Consider the following 21,989-nt stretch of genomic DNA (forward strand, 5'->3'; position numbering starts at 1 on the left):
CCTCTGTGGGACACTTTCCCCCTGTTTGCCCATCAACTGTCGCTTCCACGCTGCGTATGCGCAATTTTGTGGTTCCAGTAAGTGGTTCGGTTCGTGGAAAGTAATTATCCTGCTTTTTAAGTTACCATAATGGGAAATTCTACAGGAAGAACAATTTATTAAATAATCCAATGTATTACCCTTTGATATACAACTGAGTTACGTTGATATAAGTACAATATTTTACATTACGAAAGTGGGTAATGTAACATGTAAGATTTTCGATCGATTTTAATTATTTAATAATCCAGTATACTAGCATTTGATTCACAATTGTGTCTGTTGATATAAATTCATTAATGATAAAATATTTAATTTAATTTAAGCAATTAAATAAGTCAGTTTTTTATTTTAATGTCTTTCCCCTAAATTTACCTAGAAATACTCAATGTAGTTTGTTTAAGTGAACCAAAGGTCTGTTGTGCACTTTATGGCGAGCAATAATTATTCAATTTAAACACAACATATACAGTTTAGCAATCAATTTTGCACATTCTATAAAATCGAGCGCTAATAGCTTTTTAATTTAGTTTAATTAGTGTCAGTATGAACGCTTATAACTATAATTGATGATAACTGCAGGCGGAATTTCTAATTTATGGAATGCACCTCACAGCAAAACTGTATAAATATGGTAGCCCATTGTTCAAAATGGGTTAATAATCATTTGATAAATAAATAAAATGATGTGAATGGTTGTCACAAATAAACGCAGCCCCCATATATCTGTTCACATTGCTAAATCGAAACCAATTTATTGACACAACTAAAAATTCCTACAAATCCTAACAATCGATTGCCAAAGTGGCGTCAAGGAAACCCGCGGCGAATCACTCGAAAGTATTAAAATTTCTTATATTGCTTTCCCTTCATTGTTTCAGCCGTTTCGGCATGTTGTTTTTATTATTTATGCAAATACTTGCACGTAAATTAACAAAGTAAATTGTTGTTGGCATTTTATGTTTCCTGTTTGGCTTTTGTGTCATGTGTTTGCCTCGCCAAAACAAATCACACGCATGCCACACACGCTCACCCTCGCACACCTACGCACTGACACGCACACAGTGGCACACCTACACCCTCACACCCACACAGAAGCAGAGCTTAGCGCGTTGGCAATAAAATGTCGGGGATTTATGGGTACGTGTCATTTGGCTTGTTTGTCTGCTCCTCACTTTGCAACAGATAAACACAAGGAGTGTGTATCTGTGAGTGCCCAAGGATCTTTCACTGTGGGAGTATCTAAGTGCTCGGCTGCGTGTGTGTGTGCCAGGCACACTGTGCCTACACCAGCGGTTAAAATAGTAGTTTACTACTGAGTATAAAATTCAGAGAAAATAATATTTAGGAATCAAAAAAAAGGAAAAATTTCTGTATTTTCCTTGATTTATTTTATTTTATTTTAAAAAAGTAAAAGTTTCTAAAAATGGATCTATTATCTCAATTAGTTTTTGCATAAAAATGTTTTGTTACTTTTTAATACTTGTGTTATTTTTAAAAAAGTAAGTGAATTGTAAATTTATTTATAATAATAACTTAGCCAAGACTGGTAATCTGTTAAGCTCTGCTGTAAATATGCTTCTATGCAGCACTGTGGCAACACGTCAAACAAACCAATCCAGACGTCTATCCTCGAATAAGGATCCAACTAATTGAGCAACGCCTGTTAAGTAGGCAACATTTTCTTTTCAGGAGCAGTTACACACTTTAGTGGTGGGATAAAAAAGCAACAATTTGTTTATTTACTTTAAAAACTCTAATTTGTGCATTCATAAAAAGTTTCTTAGCCCAAAACTTCCCTTTTACAAAAATATTAATCGGTTTTGTATATGAAATATAAATTAATTGATCCACTGTTGAACACTTTAATATTGACGCACCTTTCCTCTTTTGATTTTCCTCGGAAAGGTTTTCCCTCCCTTTTCTAGTTTCTTGCCACATAGCTCTGTCTGAAAGTCAATCAGCAGAGTTCACGTTCAATTTGGCCATTTGGCCTCAGTTGGCTTCGTCACCGTCAACGTCATCGTCTGGGCATATACAAATATAATTAAGTGCACACGCAGACAGTCAAACACGAGTCTTGGCTCATCCGCATCCGCCATATAGAGTATATATCTACCCTATGCTATGCATCCTGCAAGGCCAGCAGGCAGCCCTTTATTATTGTCACTGCAGTTGAAACTACAGACCCTTCCTCACCTACAGTCTCAGGCTCTGGTCCTCGTCTCAAGTTCCTATACACAGAGAGGAAAGATACACATCATTCGAGCTGTAATTGTCAGCCTAAAAGAGGAGAACAAGCGTATGGTTGAGCCAAATTTTGAAGAATTCTTGAAATGTATACTTCCTAGCTCTCAATGCTAATCTTTAATTACGAAGCACTGGAATATTTACTGTATCCTAAAATATTTGTTCCTGTGTAAGCTGATCGGAATCAAGGCTGACAGGCAACAAGCATCATTAGTCCTAATGAGCTGTGTGTAATAAAATTTCATCAAAAGTGTGCAAACGACATGCCTGGAAAAGAGGAAGCGCGAAGACGTAAGAACCCTCAATCCGAGGCATAGGCGCCCCAGAATTAATTAATAAACCAATTTGGAAAGGTTACAGGTGAGGATGGTATACAAACGGAGGCGACCGTCTTTGTGACCCCCAAAGTTTGAGTGCAGGCAAACAGGGACCCTCTTCTATGTATGTACATCCGAAATGATGAGAGCTGCATTCATAACTTGGCCGCGTTTCAATTGTGTCTAGCTGGCGGGGAAACGCCCATCCGAAGACGCCAAATTGTCGCCACAGCTCCTCCCTCATTTGGGGCCAAAGCTGCCATCATATTGTCCTTGAAATGGGTACAATGCGGGCTTGTTACGCGCTTCGGCCTTTTATTATGGTTTATTACGTCAGCAAATGGATTGTACACCCAGGACACTTGGCTCAAGAGCAGGAGCCATGCACTTGGAATTATATTTGTATTAAAACTAGGAATTCTTTACTCCAGATAAAACAAATCAACGTGTAGATAGTTTACAAGGATTATAATAGAGGCAGTCGCTTATATTGGAATATATTTTTTTTATGTATTTTTAAAGTTCCTAGGACTTGGTCAGTACATCTAATATATTTTTCATTCGGTGCATCTACACAGAGAAAATTCTGACGTTCTAATCTGAGTAAAAAATATTCTTAAAAATAGAACGACATTTATGAAATTGAAAATGTTTTTATTTTGCTCAAATCAAGTTGAATTGACAGTATTTACATTGTATATCTCAACAAATAAACGAATAGTCCAGTCAGTAGTGTATACTTATCAAAAATTTGTTAAGTAAACTCAGTTTAACTCTTCTCACCATTTCGATGAGAACATTGATACCAAAATTTACTTATACGGTTTTTAAGAACGAATGTTCTCAATTCAAGAACAATGTACTTGAATATTTCTCTGTGTATGGTTGTACCTTAAGTTTTTCCTTGTGTTTGAATGTGGAGGAATGGAGGGCGGGTCCGCCAGCTGGCCTGACTTTGACCCGCTTGCATAAGAAATGGCAGACCTAACTGGGTCCCCAAATGTGAAGGGCAGGCTGCTTGCATTTCATTAAGTGGCGACATCTAGCGGCGCTTTAAAAGTCCGCCCATTAACCCATTTTCTTTTCAGCTCGCATTGGGAATAAAAAGTTCTTTGTTAAGTTGCCAAAGTTGGAAATTTTCGTTTTTATTTATGATAAGCCAAGGATAGATTGGCGAAAAAATAACCGCAGAAAGCACATCCGAATTAATGGTTATAATACCAAGAGATCGATTTCCCAATTAATTGAATTTACATATCTCTTCCATTTATAATTGAGTGCCTGGCAAATAACATTGATTGTTTGCTTATTGATATTCTATCGGCAAAACTTTAATCATCAGCTTTATAGACGCACTCGCGGCCACTTGAATAGGTTAATGGCAAAGGCCGCCACGCCACTTTTGGCACAATATAAAACGGTCAATTCTGGGAACAATTTTCATTCCATTTTCCCTTTTTTTTGTGTTTTTTTGTGTGTGTTTTCATTTTTTGTTGGTGTTTTGTGGCTGCACGCAAAGAGAGTTTTTATTTTTCAATTTGATTGCCATCACGCCATGGGGAGTCGCCAGTTGCATGTTAAATGGGGTGGGGTATTTTCCAGGGATTGTGGGGGCCGGGTGCTGAAGCCTGCGCTCAAATAGACCACAACTAACGGCGCCCCAACCCAGTTTTTTCGAACCCATTTACCACTCTTGACCACTTGGAAATTCATTGCACTTGGTGAGTGAGAGGAAAGAGAACGGCTTACTTCGCAAATCGAAGTTGATATGCCCTTATATGATATGATATGGGATCAGAAGCCATGGGTTCAGAACCCATGTATCAAGAGCCTTGTCTAAAATGCTATTTAAAGTAACTATACAAGTCTGATAAAATAAAATAAATGAACAGAATTTTGGGTAAGAGTATCTATTAAATACCCTCTGTAAGGGTGTGAAAGCTTTGCAATTACTTTGTAGTTGGTGTTGAGTTACCCCCAATCCTTTGTTAACTTTTTTCTGCGTGCGTAGTGCGAAGAAAACTCGTGGAAAACCCATGAGAGTGTGTGTGTGTGTGGGAATGAGGTCATATTTTGGAGCTGGCATCGCTATTTCGAGAGTGTTTGTCTCCTGACTGCTTTCCCGTCTTGGCTTTTCTTTTCGCTTGTCGCTTTACAAGTTCGACAGCGAAACAAATGTAAAGCAAGCCAAGCACTAAAACAGCGAAAATGGGGAAATCGAGAAGGACCCAGCAGCCGAATCCTTCGAGAAAACACTGAAAACATATCAAACAACTGGGATAAATTTATTAAAAAAAGGTTAACTAAATAATTAAAATTTTCAGTGACTAATATTAAAGTTTTTAAAATTGCAAGGGCTTATATGGTTTTAAAAAAATGCTAATCCTACCTCAAAAAGACTAGTTTCTCTCCCAGTGTACGTAAGTAGCGAGGAGCAGACTTACTTCTCTGAGTTTTAGATGGAGCCACGCGAAAACACAACCACAAGGAAGAATTAGAAGGAGAAGATGTCAAAGTTGAAATGGCAAACTCAGCAGGTCACTCCCCTCCAATCCCCCCTGCCCCTGCCCCCTTCCCGCCCACTTCGTAGCCATTTTTGTTGGTTGAAAGGATTTAACGCCTCGTTGAATGGCAAGCCAGTTAATTCACATTTTTTCGCATTACCAATTTTTTATCGAGGTTTCTCCGTCTGCAGTCTGGAGTGGCCTTCAGCATTCGATTGGGTTTTAGCATTTGGGCGGTCTCAAGAAGGGGGCGTGGCGACTGGCAGAGTTTGCAGTTTTCCCATGGCTCCGGGCTAATATTTCAGCTTTGTCTTGCATCCTAGAGATCGGAAAAGTTGATTTAAAGGTTCTTTAGACACTGATATAACAGTTTTAGATGTCTTTTAAAAATATACAATGTTTTCTTTAACTCAAATAATTTTATTACTTTAAATTGTATCTTCTGATTTATGTTTAAAAATATTGTCAATATAATAATATTATTAATATGCTCCCATTATTAAAATATATATTTATGTACCCACTAATTTTTTAGTTTACAAATTGTGTAGATAGTCCCTTTCATAACAACTGTTTCTCCTTCTTTGAACACTTTTCCATCCCTTCCCAGGACTTACAGTTAGCGTGCCCTTTAAATTAATCCCTTGCATTTTTTATGGCGACTGACCAACGTGCTGCAAGGTTAACACTAAATGAATATATAACGCGGCCCCATTGCGAATTGGTGGCAAGACCATTTCGAAAATTGGAGTAGGAGGATCCCGGGGCTGGGTAATTTCCACCGCCAGCGATGTGTGGCCTTTGGGGGCGTGGCCGAAGGCTGATGGGCTCCTATGCTCGAGTGCCCCATTGGTTCTGGCATCTCCAGTGAAAGCCGGGATTGCCTTGGCCATGCTCTTGGTCTTGGTCTTGGTTTTGGACCGTCTTAATTGGTGCGGAAATTATTAATTATCGTTCGCCCGGCACCGCAGAAATCGAAAGCTTTGAAAAGCTACTGCCAGTGTCGGCTGCAAGATTCCAATTCAATTACTCGCCGCCAACTCCGACAGATGCGAGACAAAGTGCAGTTGTCTGCGGTCTTCGCAATTGCACATTTTGCATTTTGCACAGCGGTTTTTGGCCACCCTGCGGCTGACCATCGGTATCTGTGTGCTTGGCTGGGAATTATATAATTTACTCAGCTGGGAGTCCATTCAAAGTGGGGATAATGGGGATGAAATATTTTGATTGTTACTTAAAGAGCAGTTTATCCAATACCACATTCAGTAACTTTAAGGGCTGTTATCAGAATCTCTAGACATTATATTATTTTAAACTTTTCACTCAACAGAGCAATAAATCATTTGTGAAAAATAAAATTTTGTATATATTTGTTGATGAAACTTTAAAAACAGCGTGATAAAAACGAGAAACTATTTTTGTACCACTAAGAAAAATTAGATACCTTTTAAGTTTTACAAATAGTTTACTTAAATTCAAAACAGATATAACAAAGTTGTGGAAAATAAACTTCAAGCGTTTTTACTCGAAAAAAATCTAGTTTCTTCCAATACTGAGTTGGTTCATAAATAAAATGATAAATTTATGGAAGACTCATTAGACTGTGTAGTAAATATAATTGTATAACATAGGCCACTAATTTATTGCAAACTTTTTTGCAAATAAAAAGCAGTGAAATGTAATTTTCGTTTCAACTTGTAAATCACTTTTTGTACAATCGGCCGACATGAACGGACTTGTTCACGTTGCAGTTGGTTTTCTTGCCCCCTCCGCTCTCGGAAAAGTTCTTAATTGCAAAATGCCCAGAGTCCCGGCTCCGCCTTTTCTTCCTGCCCCTCGTAATCCCCATGGACGTCTCATTTGGCAACTTGGCCGTAATTTGGGCATAATTATGACAAAGCCAACAGCTGGCGGCGCAACAGCAGCCACGCCCATTTCTCTTTTGGGGAGGGGGCTGCACTTTATTTTCGGTTCAGTTCTTATGCAATTTACGTTTGGAGGGGCGGAAAAGTTTCCTGGCCATTTAAACTTTAATTACTCGCAGACATTGGCTTCAAATGGCTCTGTGCATTGTCAGCGAAAAAAGTTAAGCAACAGGAAAAGTAGGAAAAGTCCTGGCAAACGAAGAAGCAGAAGAAACCCCAGAAAGTCTAGATGGAAATCCGAATCCGAATCTGCCTTCGCCATTGATAAAATTGCATGCCATTTCCGGTCAGTAAACTTTCAATGTGGAAACTTTTCCTACCTTTGTCTGCAAAGTAAATTTCCAATCGGGCCAAGTTGCGCAAGTTATTGTGCAAGCTGCCAAGGGTTACCTGGTTTTCGGGTGTGCAAAGATGCAGGTGCGTTTCGTATCCATAAGGTTGTTTGGGGAAGTATACATTATATAGAAAAATTAAATAGATTTAAAGAGTCTGAAAAGTTTTTAGTTTCTTACAACAAGCTTAATTTAATGGGTAAATATAGGATGGGTCTTTGATGCCTCTTTAAATTTTAAATTTTTTTATCGAACTTTCACAATTGGGTTTTTAATTTCTCACAACCAATAACGATATTGATATTGTCATTATGGTGCAAACATAAAATTTGTTACTTCAATACTCATGACATAATGGATCTTTAAAGCCTTATAACCCCACATCGCACTGCACTTACTTTAAGCTATTTAATTTTGTGTGCTCCCCTGTGCAATGCGATACGATCCGAAAACGCAAGTTGAAAATTTCGATAAGCTGCTGGAAAGAAGAAGGGCTCAAACTTTAAAGTTTTGAGTTGCATGCACAACTTGAATAACTCAATTAGTGCGCCATTGTTAAATGTAGTGGTAGTTGTTGCAGTTGTGCTGTTTGGCTTTTCTCGTAATTGTTGCTTTTGCTGGTGTGCATTGACTTAGAGCGCAATTTTCACGCTTCTTTGACTGGGCCAAGCCCAAAAACGAAAGCGAAAAGCGGCGGGAAAAGTGAATACGGGCAGATAGAGAAGATATTAAAGAAAACCCGATGGAGGTGGTCGAAGCAAATTAATTGGACCAAGCGCAAGCAAACAGCAGACGTTGCGATTGCGATTGCAGCTGCAATAAAAGTGAAATTGCAATTTTGTAAAGTCTATTAAGGAATTAAATAAGTTCTCCGAATGAAAATTCAGTTTTTGTAAAAGTATATAAAACTGTTTTAAGGATGCTCACAGAAAGATCTAGTAAGTTAAAACCAGTTTAACTAAAAGGACTTTTTAAGTAAAAGCAATTATAGAAAAGCAAAAGTTCACAAAGTAAAAAACTATATTACTATGTTATTAGGTTTTGATGTTTACCTTGTTTTGAAACGACATATTTGTTTAGAGGTAATTGCTATTTAACAAAGTATATTTAAAAAGTCTCTAATAAGTGCCTGAAATTAGACCCCTTTCCGCACCCTTTTCCCCCTTTACTTTGGATTTTTGTTTTTTCCCATGCGGGTTTTTCTGTCAACAGCTCAATGTAAATTTGTTTGGCTTTGCCCAGCTGTGCGTGGCTTTTCCGCAGTCGCTCGGCCGCTCCCAGTCGCCGCTAATGCGTCGCTAATTAGCATTAGTTGGCTGCGAAAATGCGTGGGTGCCTTGGGAAATTCACCCCCTTTGTGGCCGCTAAAAAATGAGCCACAATATTTGACTGCATTGCGGACATTTGTCAACCCGTTTGCAGGATGAGTAATGTTTTTGGTTGCCACCTGGGAAATTTCAAATCAATTATGTCCTTGAGTTTAGTAACTCAATAAAAAAGTAGGTCTTAAATGTGGAATGTAACCGCCGTTGAATAGTTTAAAAAAATCCTTTCTGCGAATAAACTGTTTGGCTGCATACAGGGGAAATTCCAAAAATCAAACATAAAATATAGTTAAAAATTTAATCCTCGTTTAAAAAATAAAACAAAGAATGTTAAAAAATTCAACAACATACTCATAGAGGTATCCCACGTCCAAATCGGAGTCCAAAAACTGAAGTTATGGAATCTGGAAGTGGAGTTTTCGGTTCCAATTTTTATAGTCATGGGAACTATGGAAAATTCCACCGTGAAGAAAAACTTAAATGCAGAACGTTAGAGAACTCAACCATAAACTCATAGAGGTATCCCACGTCCAAATCGGAGTCCAAAAACTGAAGTTATGGAATCTAGAAGTGGGGTTTTTGGAATCCAATTTTGATACTCATGGGAACTACGGAAAATTCCAACATGAAAATGGGTTAAAAACTTGACCCCCATCTTGAAGAAAAACTTGCATGCAGAACGTAAGAAAAATCAATCACAAACTCATAGAGGTATCCCACGTCCAAATCGCAGCCCAAAAACTGAAGTTATGGAATCTAGACGTGGAGTTTTGGGTTCCAATATTGATAGTCATGGGAACTACGGAATACTCCAACATGAAAATGGGTTAAAAACTAGACCCCCGCCTTGAAGAATAACTTGAATGCAGAACGTATGAAAATTCAACCACAAACTCGTAGAGGTATCCCACGTCCAAATCGTAGTCCAAAAACTGAAGTTAGGGAATCTAGAAGTGGAGTTTTGGGTTCCAATGTTGATAGTCTTGGGATCTACGGAAAATTCCAACATGAAAACAAGGAAGAACGCTATAGTCGAGTACCTCGACTATCAGATACCCGTTACTCAGCTAAAGGGACCAAAGGGAAATGGAGATATGGAAGCAGCAAAGCGAGATTTAAGTGCGCCACCTACCGGCGGAAGACAGATTTAAGCATTGTGGGCGTTAGGGTAGGCGTGGCAAATTTTTTTTTGGATCAATCGATAGGTATTGACGAGACCAATACATTTCAGTTAAAATTTGTTATCTAGCATAAAAATTGTGGGCGCCACAGGCTTGGGCGGTTTGTGGGCGTTAGAGTGGGCGTGGCATATTCGCATAACAAACCTGCGCTGCGTACAAGGCTACGGAATCTAAATCTGAAATCCCAATACTCTATCTTTGATAGTTTCCGAGATATCCGCGTTCATATTTACGGTTTTTTGAAGTTTGTGGGCGGTTTGTGGGCGCTAAAGTGGGCGTGGCAAACTTTTTTTTGGGTCAATCGATAGGTATTGATGAGAACAATTCATTTCTGTTTAAATTTTTACTCTAGCATCAAAACTGTAGAAGCCACAGTTTTGGGCGGTTTGTGGGCGTTAGAGTGGGCGTGGCACTCTACTGAAACAAACTTGCGCTGCGTAAGAAGCTCAGGAATCTGCTCGCCAAATCTCAATAGCCTAGCTCTCATAGTTTCCAAGATCTCAGCGTTCATCCGGACAGACAGACGGACAGACGGACAGACGGACATGGCTAGATCGACTCGGCTAGTGATCCTGATCAAGAATATATACACTTTATGGGGTCGGAAACGCTTCCTTCTGCCTGTTACATACTTTCCGACGAATCTATTATACCCTTTTACTCTACGAGTAACGGGTATAATGAGTTAAAATCTTGACCCTCGCCTTGAAGAATAACTTGAATGCAGAACGTAAGAAAATTCAACCACAAATTCATTGAGGTATCCCACGTCCAAATCGAAGTCCAAAAACTGAAGTTATGGAATCTAGAAGTGGAGTTTTGGGTTCCAATATTGGTAGTCTTGGGATCTACGGAAAATTCCAACATGAAAATGGGTTAAAATCTTGACCCTCGCCTTTAAGAATAACTTAAATGCAGAACGTTAGAGAATTCAATCACAAACTCATAGAGGTATCCCACGTCCAAATCGAAGACCAAAAACTGAAGTTATGGAATCTAGAAGTGGAGTTTTGGGTTCCAATATTAATAGTCATGGGAACTACGGAAAATTCCAACATGAAAATGGGTTAAAATCTTGACCCTCGCCTTGAAGAATAACTTGAATGCAGAACGTAAGAAAATTTAACCACAAATTCATGGAGGTATCCCACGTCCAAATCGGAGTCCAAAAACTGAAGTTATGGAATCTAGAAGTGGGGTTTTTGGGTTCCAATATTGATAGTCATGGGAATTACGGAATATTCCAACATGAAAATGGGTAAAAATCTTGACCCTCGCCTTGAAGAATTACTTGAATGCAGGACGTTAGAGAATTCAATCACAAACTCATAGAGGTATCCCACGTCCAAATCGGAGTCCAAAAACTGAAGTTATGGAATCTAGAAGTGGAGTTTTGGGTTCCAATATTGATATTCATGGGATCTACGGAAAATTCCAACATGAAAATGGGTTAAAGTCTTGACCCTCGCCTTGAAGAATAACTTGAATGCAGAACGTTAGAGAATTCAATCACAAACTCATAGAGGTATCCCACGTCCAAATCGGAGTCCAACAACTGAAGTTATGGAATCTAGAACTGGAGTTTTGGGTTCCAATTTTGATAGTCTTGGGATCTACGGAAAATTCCAACATGAAAATGGGTTAAAATCTTGACCCTCGCCTTGAAGAATAACTTGAATGCAGGACGTTAGAGAATTCAATCACAAACTCATAGCGGTATCCCACGTCCAAATCGAAGTCCAAAAACTGAAGTTATGGAATCTAGAAGTGGAGTTTTGGGTTCCAATTTTGATAGTCTTGGGATCTACGGTAAATTCCAACATGAAAATGGGTTAAAATCTTGACCCTCGCCTTGAAGAATAACTTGAATGCAGGACGTTAGAGAATTCAATCACAAACTCATAGCGGTATCCCACGTCCAAATCGAAGTCCAAAAACTGAAGTTATGGAATCTAGAAGTGGATTTTTGGGTTCCAATATTGATAATCTTGGGATCTACGGAAAATTTCAACATGAAAATGAGTTAAAATCTTTACCCTCGCCTTGAAGAATAACTTGAATGCAGGACGTTAGAGAATTCAATCACAAACTCATAGCGGTATCCCACGTCCAAATCGAAGTCCAAAAACTGAAGTTATGGAATCTAGAAGTGGATTTTTGGGTTCCAATATTGATAGTCTTGGGATCTACGGAATATTCCAACATGAAAATGGGTTAAAATCTTGACCCTCGCCTTGAAGAATAACTTGAATGCAGAACGTAAGAAAATTCAACCACAAATTCATTGAGGTATCCCACGTCCAAATCGGAGTCCAACAACTGAAGTTATGGAATCTAGAAGTGGAGTTTTGGGTTCCAATATTGATAGTCATGGGAATTACGGAATATTCCAACATGAAAATGGGTAAAAATCTTGACCCTCGCCTTGAAGAATTACTTGAATGCAGGACGTTAGAGAATTCAATCACAAACTCATAGAGGTATCCCACGTCCAAATCGGAGTCCAAAAACTGAAGTTATGGAATCTAGAAGTGGAGTTTTGGGTTCCAATATTGATAGTCATGGGAACTACGGAAAATTCCAACATGAAAATGGGTTAAAATCTTAACCCTCGTCTTGAAGAATAACTTGAATGCAGAACGTAAGAAAATTCAACCACAAATTCATAGAGGTATCCCATGTCCAAATCGGAGTCCAAAAACTGAAGTTAGGGAATCTAGAAGTGGAGTTTTGGGTTCCAATTTTGATAGTCTTGGGATCTACGGAAAATTCCAACAAGAAAATGGGTTAAAATCTTGACCCTCGCCTTGAAGAATAACTTGAATGCAGGACGTTAGATAATTCAATCACAAACTCATAGAGGTATCCCACGTCCGAATCGAAGTCCAAAAACTGAAGTTATGGAATCTAGAAGTGGAGTTTTGGGTTCCAATATTGATAGTCATGGGAACTACGGAAAATTCCAACATGAAAATGGGTTAAAGTCTTGACCCTCGCCTTGAAGAATAACTTGAATGCAGAACGTAAGAAAATTCAACCACAAATTCATAGAGGTATCCCACGTCCAAATCGCAGTCCAAAAACTGAAGTTATGGAATCTAGAATTTTAGTTTTGGGTTCCAATATTGATAGTCAAAATTCCAACATGAAAATGGGTTAAAATCTTGACCCTCGTCTTGAAGAAAAACTTGCATGCAGAACGTTAGAGAATTCAACCACAAACTCATAGAGGTATCCCACGTCCAAATCGGAGTCCAACAACTGAAGTTATGGAATCTAGAACTGGAGTTTTGGGTTCCAATTTTGATAGTCTTGGGATCTACGGAAAATTCCAACATGAAAATGGGTAAAAATCTTGAACCTCGCCTTGAAGAATAACTTGAATGCAGAACGTTAGAGTATTCATTCACAAACTCATAGAGGTATCCCACGTCCAAATCGGAGTCCAAAAACTGAAGTTATGGAATCTAGAAGTGGAGTTTTGGGTTCCAATATTGATAGTCATGGGAACTACGCAAAATTCCAACATGAAAATGGGTTAAAATCTTGACCATCGCCTTGAAGAATAACGTGAATGCAGGACGTTAGAGAATTCAATCACAAACTCATAGAGGTATCCCATGTCCAAATCGAAGGCCAAAAACTGAAGTTATGGAATCTAGAAGTGGAGTTTTGGGTTCCAATGTTGATAGTCTTGGGATCTACGGAAAATTCCAAAATGAAAATGGGTTAAAGTCTTGACCCTCGCTTTGAAGAATAACTTGAATGCAGAACGTAAGAAAATTCAACCACAAATTCATAGAGGTATCCCACGTCCAAATCGGAGTCCAAAAACTGAAGTTATGGAATCTAGAAGTGGAGTTTTGGGTTCCAATATTGATAGTCATGGGAACTACGCAAAATTCCAACATGAAAATGGGTTAAAATCTTGACCATCGCCTTGAAGAATAACGTGAATGCAGGACGTTAGAGAATTCAATCACAAACTCATAGAGGTATCCCATGTCCAAATCGAAGGCCAAAAACTGAAGTTATGGAATCTAGAAGTGGAGTTTTGGGTTCCAATGTTGATAGTCTTGGGATCTACGGAAAATTTCAACATGAAAATGAGTTAAAATCTTGACCCTCGCCTTGAAGAATAACTTGAATGCAGGACGTTAGAGAATTCAATCACAAACTCATAGCGGTATCCCACGTCCAAATCGAAGTCCAAAAACTGAAGTTATGGAATCTAGAAGTGGATTTTTGGGTTCCAATATTGATAGTCTTGGGATCTACGGAAAATTCCAACATGAAAATGGGTTAAAATCTTGACCCTCGCCTTGAAGAATAACTTGAATGCAGAACGTAAGAAAATTCAACCACAAATTCATTGAGGTATCCCACGTCTAAATCGAAGTCCAAAAACTGAAGTTATGGAATCTAGAAGTGGAGTTTTGGGTTCCAATTTTGATAGTCTTGGGATCTACGTTAAATTCCAACATGAAAATGGGTTAAAATCTTGACCCTCGCCTTGAAGAATAACTTGAATGCAGGACGTTAGAGAATTCAATTACAAACTCATAGCGGTATCCCACGTCCAAATCGAAGTCCAAAAACTGAAGTTATGGAATCTAGAAGTGGAGTTTTTGGAATCCAATTTTGATACTCATGGGAACTACGAAAAATTCCAACATGAAAATGGGTTAAAATCTTGACCCTCGCCTTGAAGAATAACTTGAATGCAGAACGTAAGAAAATTCAACCACAAATTCATAGAGGTATCCCACGTCCAAATCGAAGTTCAAAAACTGAAGTTAGGGAATCTAGAAGTGGAGTTTTGGGTTCCAATTTTGATAGTCTTGGGATCTACGGAAAATTCCAACATGAAAATGGGTTAAAATCTTGACCCTCGCCTTGAAGAATAACTTGAATGCAGGACGTTAGATAATTCAATCACAAACTCATAGAGGTATCCCACGTCCAAATCGAAGTCCAAAAACTGAAGTTATGGAATCTAGAAGTGGAGTTTTGGGTTCCAATATTGATAGTCATGGGAACTACGGAAAATTCCAACATGAAAATGGGTTAAAGTCTTGACCCTCGCCTTGAAGAATAACTTGAATGCAGAACGTAAGAAAATTCAACCACAAATTCATAGAGGTATCCCACGTCCAAATCGCAGTCCAAAAACTGAAGTTATGGAATCTAGAATTTTAGTTTTGGGTTCCAATATTGATAGTCAAAATTCCAACATGAAAATGGGTTAAAATCTTGACCCTCGCCTTGAAGAATAACTTGAATGCAGGACGTTAGAGAATTCAATCACAAACTCAGAGGTATCCCACGTACAAATCGGAATCCAAAAACTGATATTATGGAATCTAGAAGTAGGGTTTTGGGTTCCAGTTTTGATAGTCATGGGAACTACGGAAAATTCCAACATGAAAATGGGTTAAAAGCTTGACCCTCGTCTTGAAGAAAAACTTGAATGCAGAACGTTAGAGAATTCAGCCACGAAGTCATAGAGGTAACCCACGTCCAAATCAGAATCCATAAACTGAAGTTATGGAATCTAGAAGTGGAGTCATGGGTTCCAGTTTTGATAGTCATGGAAACTACGAAAAATTTTAACATGAAAACCGGTTAAAAATTTGAAGAAAAGTTTGAACGCAGAAAGTAAGAGAATCCAAACACAAACTCATAAAATTAGCTATACAACGTTTCGATTATTTCATAATATAATCAATTCCCTCTTCTTATTTCAGTTTACAAGTAAATTTGCCATGGTGAACGATGAGGGCGGCGAAGTCAATAAAAATCGAAGCAAGCTCACCGGCTACGACTTCTACCGCTCTACCTTGGGATCCCCGCGCTATGTCGTGGCACCCATGGTGGACCAAAGCGAGCTGGCCTGGCGAATGCTGTGCCGGCGATATGGCGCCGAACTCTGCTACTCGCCCATGTACCATGCGAACCTATTCGCCACAGATCCCAAGTATCGCAAGGACGCGCTGCAGACGTGCAGCGAGGACAGGCCACTGATCATCCAGTTCTGCGGCAACGATGCCCAACAGATTCTCGAAGCAGCCCTTCTGGCACAGGACCACTGCGATGCGGTGGACATCAATTTGGGCTGCCCCCAGGCCATCGCCAAGAGGGGTCACTACGGGTCCTTTCTGCAGGACGAGTGGGAACTGCTGACGGAGATTGGTGAGTGGGAAATCACATTCAGTCATGTGATCTTAGTGTAATGGTAATTTTTTCGCCATTTCAGTCAGCACATTGCATGCAAAGCTATCGGTACCTGTGACCTGCAAGATTCGTATCTTCGAGGACCTCGAGAAGACCATTAGATATGCCAAAATGCTGGAGGCTGCCGGCTGTCAGCTCCTCACTGTCCACGGAAGAACCAGGGAACAGAAGGGTCCGCTGACCGGCGTGGCCGATTGGAACTACATCAAGGAGTTGCGGCAGAACATCAAGATCCCCATGATTGCCAACGGCAACATCCTGGGCCTGGAGGACGTCCATCGCTGTCTGGAAGAAACGGGAGTCGATGGCGTAATGAGCGCCGAGGGCAATCTCCACAACCCGGCCCTCTTCCAGGGAGTGTCGCCCCCCGTCTGGCAGATGGCCAGTGAGTACTTGGAGCTGGTGCAGCTCCATCCCTGCCCAAGCTCCTACATTCGAGGGCATCTCTTCAAGCTCTTTCACCACATGTAAGCTTTAAGAGTTTCTCCGTTGAAAGCGAACTTTCTGAATCCTCTGACTTGTCCCCTTTTCAGTATGAATATCCGGCAGAACTCGGAGCTGCGTCAATTTCTGGCCACTGCCAATCAGCTAGTGCAATTTCAAACTGTTGTTCAACAGGTGCAGGCCAAGTATGAACCCTTCCACAAGGGCGAAGTGCCCTACGAACTGGAGGAAATGGCTGCTGGGTCAGAGGAAGAGGTAAGTTATTTATGGTACCTCAAAAACGACCTTAAATAAATAATACAAGTTACCTTTGCAGAAGCTTCCACTGGCCCCCTGGCTGTGCCAACCCTACATACGCGCCTCACCCGAATCCCACCGCCAGAAGATCGCCGAAAAGGTGCGCGAGGCCGAGGATCCCAATAGAGCCAAGCGGCAGTACTTCGACAATGCTGGTAACGAGATCTCCCGCAAGCGGATGAAAAAGCTGCGGAGGCGGCAGCGAAGACCCAACAAGACGGAGGCCCAGATCCACCAGCGGCACGAACGGCGGCTGGAATACTGCTCGGAGTGCGCCAATCCCATGGGGTCCAAGTGCGAGTTCCAGCTGTGCCGCGTCTGCTGCAAGGACAGGTGCTACACCAACGATCGCGACTGTCCTGGCCACGGGATCCTCATCAAGTCCCGCAGGGCCAAGGCCAAGCAGTTCGAGGAGCACAACACAGGGGAGCAGAACCACGATGTGCCCAAGAATCCGGACAGCGATCCGACGATAGCAGCTGTCGAAGCACAGGATCCGCTTTGACGATGACTTGACTTCGAGCCTTAGGAAAACACCACTCTTGTTTTTGTTCCTATGATCGCTAATAAATGTAGATTTTTGTTTTAATACCTGAACATTTAAATGGGAAATGATCACTTAAAAATGTAATAATTACTGTGTACTTATGTTTTCTATTTGACTATGTTTTAATGTTAAGTTTTGCTTTTCTCTCCAACTTATCCAGCTCCAAGAGTTCTATGCGAAGTTTTCCTTCTCGAACTTCTTGGTTAAGCTTTATCCTTCTTTCCTCCATGACCATCTCATGCATTTCCTTCAACTGCAGCGTCTTTGTTCTGAGAAACTCCTGTTGCAGCAGGATTAGATTAAGTTTCTGCTGCTCTATTACTCCCTTGGGGGCTTCCTTCCCCCTTTCTGGCTTCATTCTTTCAGACCAGCCAGAACTGGAGGTTGCTGGTTCCTCGGCAAGAGTGTCATCATGGAATGAGATCGAATCTCCAACCTATTCAGATAAACGAATTTACAAAGCGATTCGGTTAAAAGAATAAATAACTTACTTCGTTATCATCATCATCGATGCGGTCTCGAATGAAATCGCCGATTAATTCGGTTTTTATGTTACCTGCAATAAGGTTAAATTAAGAAATTAGAGCGTATTTGAAAGACTTTTATGTTATAATAGAAAATCTAAAAAGGTGTATTTTTGAAGGGTATCGGTTATAAAAGGGTTGCCACATTAAAAAAAAAGTGGTTATCTATTCGGTACTTAAAGATCATCGCCTTAAGTTTAAAGTATTGTTTAATCCTCTTATAATAAGTTAGGGGAATTATTTCTCAAATTCAGGATATTTTGATTCCCCATACATACTAGTATCTATTTCGTTGGAGCTGTCCTCCACTGGCTTTTCCGTCGTGTGCTTTTCCGCTGTGGGCTTTTCCGAATCTGCATGGAGCATGGAGACTATCAACTCCGTGACGGCGCCCTTTTTGGGCTCTTTTATGGTCTTCTCCCTCAGATCGGCCCTGCACTGGCGCTTCAGGGAGATGAACTTTTCCCGCAGCGCTTTGTAATCCCGACGGTTGCCGGTCCTCAAGTAAAACCGCTCCTCAATGTCCCGCCAAACCCGCTGTTTCCTTGTCCACGTCCCGGCATCCGACTTTGGGTCCTGGATCACGGCCTTCTCCTCCGCCACGAGCTCCAGGAGGACCATCTCGTCCTCGGGTGTGTAGTTCTTGCCCCGGAACTTCCGGTGCTTGATTTCCTCCATTCAAACTTTTTCCTGGTCGCCAGCAGAAGATGGGGAATCCATCCGAATTGTTGTTGTTTTCTTTTTCAAATCAGCTGGCTGCTCAGGGTGACCATCACCGATAAGAATTATAGCTATCGGAAAACAGCGCGTGTTATCGCCATCACTACCGGTTGCACGCTTTGGGGCTCCTTCAAAATCAAAACAAACCCAGAAATGGAGCAAACACGGCCCTTTTACGACTTTAGCATCCCCTACAACAAGGAAGACGCGGTGATGAGGGCCCTGCTCAACGAGCTAGTGGAATGTGAGTCGAAACTGTGGGTTTCCAAGGTGCGAACTTCGTTTAAAACGAACTCTTTTCAGTGGGCTACAAAACCATTGCCATCGACCAGAGTTTCGACCACAGCAAGAAGGAGGCCGGCAAACGGGGATCCGAGATGTTTCCCGAGCCCTACAAGATCGAGCATCTGCGCAAGGAGTTCCGGGACCAGCTGCGGATCCTGCAGAGAATAACCATTCTGTACGTGGACGTTAATGTGGCGCATGCGATGGTGAGTTGATAAAATGCGTTGAAAGCATCTATATTGTAAGATCCGTTCCAGAGTGTCTCCCTGAATCTGCGAAAGTTCAACATAATTGCTGGCCAACCCAAAACGGATGCCGCCTTGACTGTAAGTTGCAGAAGTACCTCTCGAAGTCGAACTCATCTTTCAAAATATCCATTTCAAGCACTGCTGCACCGCCTTCAACGGGGACTTGATAACCTTCGATCCTGTGGCTGGATCCCGGCTTTTGGTCAATCGAAAGGCCTACCAGGTGGCTGTGCGTCGGGGAATGTTCTTCGAGATTAAATACGCCCCGGCTATAGTCGACTCCAATAACAGGAAGGACATGATTAAGGTCGCCCAGAACTATTGCACCAAAGGAAAGTCCAAGAACATCATCTTCAGCAGCGGAGCGACTCACGAATTCCAGCTGAGGGGCCCCTACGATGTGGCCAATCTGTGAGATATTATCCGTAACATCACCCAGTTCAATTATAATTTATTGTTCTATTTAAGGGCCTTTATTTTCGGATTGTCGGAGGACCAAGGAAAAAACGCAGTGGATCGGCATTGCCGGCAGCTCTTTCTTAAGGCTGAGTCCCGTCGTCTGGGCAAAACAATCATGTTTGTTAAGGGCAACGGACCCATTGTGTTCTCGGATAGCTCGGAGGACGAAAAAAGCCAGGAAGACGACGAAATGGAGAGTCTGAAGACGGAAATCGGGGAAGAGGATGAATCTGAAGTTAAAGATGAAAATAAGCAAGCCAATAAAAGACTGAAAGTGGCGTAGCATCAAATACTAAATGCTTGAATTGTTATGTTTCATTAAATTCAAACGAGTTAACGTTACGCCGTTCAAGTAACGTAACGGTCTAAGCCTACAAAGACGTTATACTACATGGTTTGTGTCCATATAGGATTGTTTTCTTTATATGGACATTTCAGCAGGACAATGATCCTGAACACACCAGAAAATTTGCCAAGGTGTAGTTTAGCCAAAAACAAGTTGACATAATTCCGTGGCCAGATAGGATTAAGTTATTTATAAGCTGTATTAAATTTTATCATATTTTTCTTTTAACACGGCTATTTCAGTGAACATCAAAAAGCAGTCTTTCTTTTTTGTTATTGCCCATATTTGCTAAAATATTGAAGTACGCAACACGAAAAAATAGTTCAATATGCCAACATCGGCTTTGGGGGAGTTGGAGCCGGATTGGGAACCTGGATGTCGCCCAGCGTCCAATTTCTTTTGGCCAGAACTTACTTTCCTTTTCAATGGGCTTCTCATGAAATCTGGTATTTTGTCTGGTATTTCCGTAGCTCATCTTAGTACCACGCTGAATAACAAACTCCTGTGGTTAGTTCGCGGTTTAAGTACTAGGCTATAAATTATGAAATATTAGAAATATATTTTAATAACATAGCGATATTTAATATATAAGCCTAGTACTCACATCGACGAAAACCGCGAGCTAACCATAGGAGTGAGCGAGAGGCAAACAGGCGGCTAAAGGTTTTCGTCGGGTCTGTTTTTCAGCGCGGTACTCAGATGAGCTAAGGAAATACCAGAAAAAATACCAGATTTCGCGAGTGAATTTTCGATGAACGCCGTTAGCCGCGGCCCAAAGAATAAGAAATTTAATCTTTGGCGGTGTTGGTGCAGAAGCGGTGGGGAATTTAAAAATTAAAAATGGAAGAAAAACACCCAAAACGGCTAAAGGTCAGTGCAGATGAAAAAGGATGCCTAATCCAAGCTGTTGCCCATTATTGTGGGACTTGACCGACAGGAAGCAGTACCACAACGGGTCAAATCCGCAGAATAGTTGAAGCGCTGGAGGAGATCCACTAGAAAATGCCAGTGGGATGGAACATGGAACATCGCTCGATCTCCGACGAGCTCTTCATTGAGGACTCCTCCTTCACCAGCTACTTGGCAGCTGGTGATGGAGCGGAGATAGAGGATGCGCCGGCTTCTATAGGGAGGAGGAAATAAGGTCGCCCGCAAAGGGACAGCTGGAGGAGCCATTACCAGCCATTATTGGCCAGCTCGGAGCTGGACTACAGATGGCGCGGGAAAGATGGCGAAGCCTTAAGCTTCTAATTTACATAAATAAAAACATTCGTTGAAAATTTCATTTATTTTTATTTTAATTTCTTTGTGCACCGCAGACTCTCCTTTTTTAAATTGCTCCAATTGATTTGTTTTCCGTTTGTCAACAAACCCAGCTGCTTGACAGTAAGACCATGCCACATGCATGGCGGGTGAATTTTGAAAACTTCGGCCACACTACAAAGAATAAGATTTTTCGACTAGTGAAACTCTTAGCCGATCTGAGTACTAGGCTATATGGTAAAAAGTATCACGATATAAATACTTTTTCAAAAAATATCGTCATACTGATATTATGTTCCAAGTGTGCATTTTTTGTCTCTCTTTCGCTGACACCTACGTTTTCTGTTACGTTTACGTGACAGCGGCGCAAAAAGTGCGATAATAGCGATACTATTTCGATATTTTCGTGTATTTTTCACATACCTAACTGAGGCAAGGGATTTTTGACTCCCTCTTTTACTGACAATTACGTTAGTGCCATCTCCCTCTTTACGTCACTTACGTTGCTCTTAAGTTAGCTGACACCTACGTTTCTGTTACGTTTTACGTGACAAATAGCGATAACAGCGATATATCAGATATCACGATATTTTCGTACATTTCTCACATCCACAACAAAACAAAATGGAGGTCTTTGATGTGTCGCGTTGTCTTGAAATTTGCTGCTAGAATTTTGCGTTAAACGGTAACTAAGAGTGCAAGTAAATTGCGGAATGTTGCGGAAAAACGCTTTCCCGGTTGCCGGCAAC

The 21,989-nt window shown here is 40.8% G+C and overlaps 4 protein-coding genes across 10 annotated transcripts in view; 3 read left to right on the forward strand and 1 right to left on the reverse strand.

Moving 5' to 3' along the window:
• LOC119546011 (tRNA-dihydrouridine(16/17) synthase [NAD(P)(+)]-like) overlaps window positions 1-17,439 on the forward strand; it is a 32,141-nt gene extending 14,702 nt beyond the window's left edge. Inside the window, exons 1-5 of one of the 2 annotated variants that reach the window (XM_037852015.1) lie at window positions 15,409-15,531; window positions 15,621-16,065; window positions 16,130-16,574; window positions 16,641-16,806; window positions 16,868-17,439. In XM_037852015.1, coding sequence (XP_037707943.1) covers window positions 15,639-16,065; window positions 16,130-16,574; window positions 16,641-16,806; window positions 16,868-17,353 — 1,524 coding nt within the window. In that variant the 5' untranslated portion in view covers window positions 15,409-15,531; window positions 15,621-15,638 and the 3' untranslated portion in view covers window positions 17,354-17,439. Of the gene's footprint in view, window positions 1-15,408; window positions 15,532-15,620; window positions 16,066-16,129; window positions 16,575-16,640; window positions 16,807-16,867 lie in introns of those variants that run through there. The other variant, XM_037852014.1, reaches the window with a different exon arrangement.
• Window positions 17,277-18,673, reverse strand: LOC119546013. Of its 2 annotated transcripts, XM_037852018.1 has the most exons (4): window positions 18,198-18,673; window positions 17,887-17,951; window positions 17,487-17,831; window positions 17,277-17,411 (listed from the first exon to the last, which is right to left on the reverse strand). In XM_037852018.1, the coding sequence occupies exons 1-3, from the start codon at window positions 18,595-18,597 to the stop codon at window positions 17,511-17,513; spliced, it is 786 nt and encodes a 261-aa protein (XP_037707946.1). In that variant the 5' UTR covers window positions 18,598-18,673; the 3' UTR covers window positions 17,277-17,411; window positions 17,487-17,510. The 2 variants fall into 2 exon arrangements, with proteins under 2 accessions (XP_037707946.1, XP_037707945.1); XM_037852017.1 differs by having other exon boundaries at window positions 17,391-17,831.
• A 46-nt stretch (window positions 18,674-18,719) lies between these two features.
• On the forward strand, window positions 18,720-19,928 carry LOC119546012 (ribonuclease P protein subunit p30). Its single transcript, XM_037852016.1, has 5 exons — window positions 18,720-18,883; window positions 18,943-19,130; window positions 19,182-19,250; window positions 19,309-19,583; window positions 19,641-19,928. The coding sequence occupies exons 1-5, from the start codon at window positions 18,793-18,795 to the stop codon at window positions 19,912-19,914; spliced, it is 897 nt and encodes a 298-aa protein (XP_037707944.1). The 5' UTR covers window positions 18,720-18,792; the 3' UTR covers window positions 19,915-19,928.
• A 1,872-nt stretch (window positions 19,929-21,800) lies between these two features.
• LOC119548275 (mucin-19) overlaps window positions 21,801-21,989 on the forward strand; it is a 44,477-nt gene continuing 44,288 nt past the window's right edge. For all 5 annotated transcript variants that reach the window (XM_037855428.1, XM_037855434.1, XM_037855432.1 and 2 more), the window contains exon 1: window positions 21,801-21,925. The gene's annotated coding sequence lies outside the window, so the exon portion shown is untranslated. The remainder of the gene's footprint in view (window positions 21,926-21,989) is intronic.

This window comes from Drosophila subpulchrella, chromosome 2L (genome assembly GCF_014743375.2).
Source record: "Drosophila subpulchrella strain 33 F10 #4 breed RU33 chromosome 2L, RU_Dsub_v1.1 Primary Assembly, whole genome shotgun sequence".
NCBI classification, from domain to species: domain Eukaryota; kingdom Metazoa; phylum Arthropoda; class Insecta; order Diptera; family Drosophilidae; genus Drosophila; species Drosophila subpulchrella.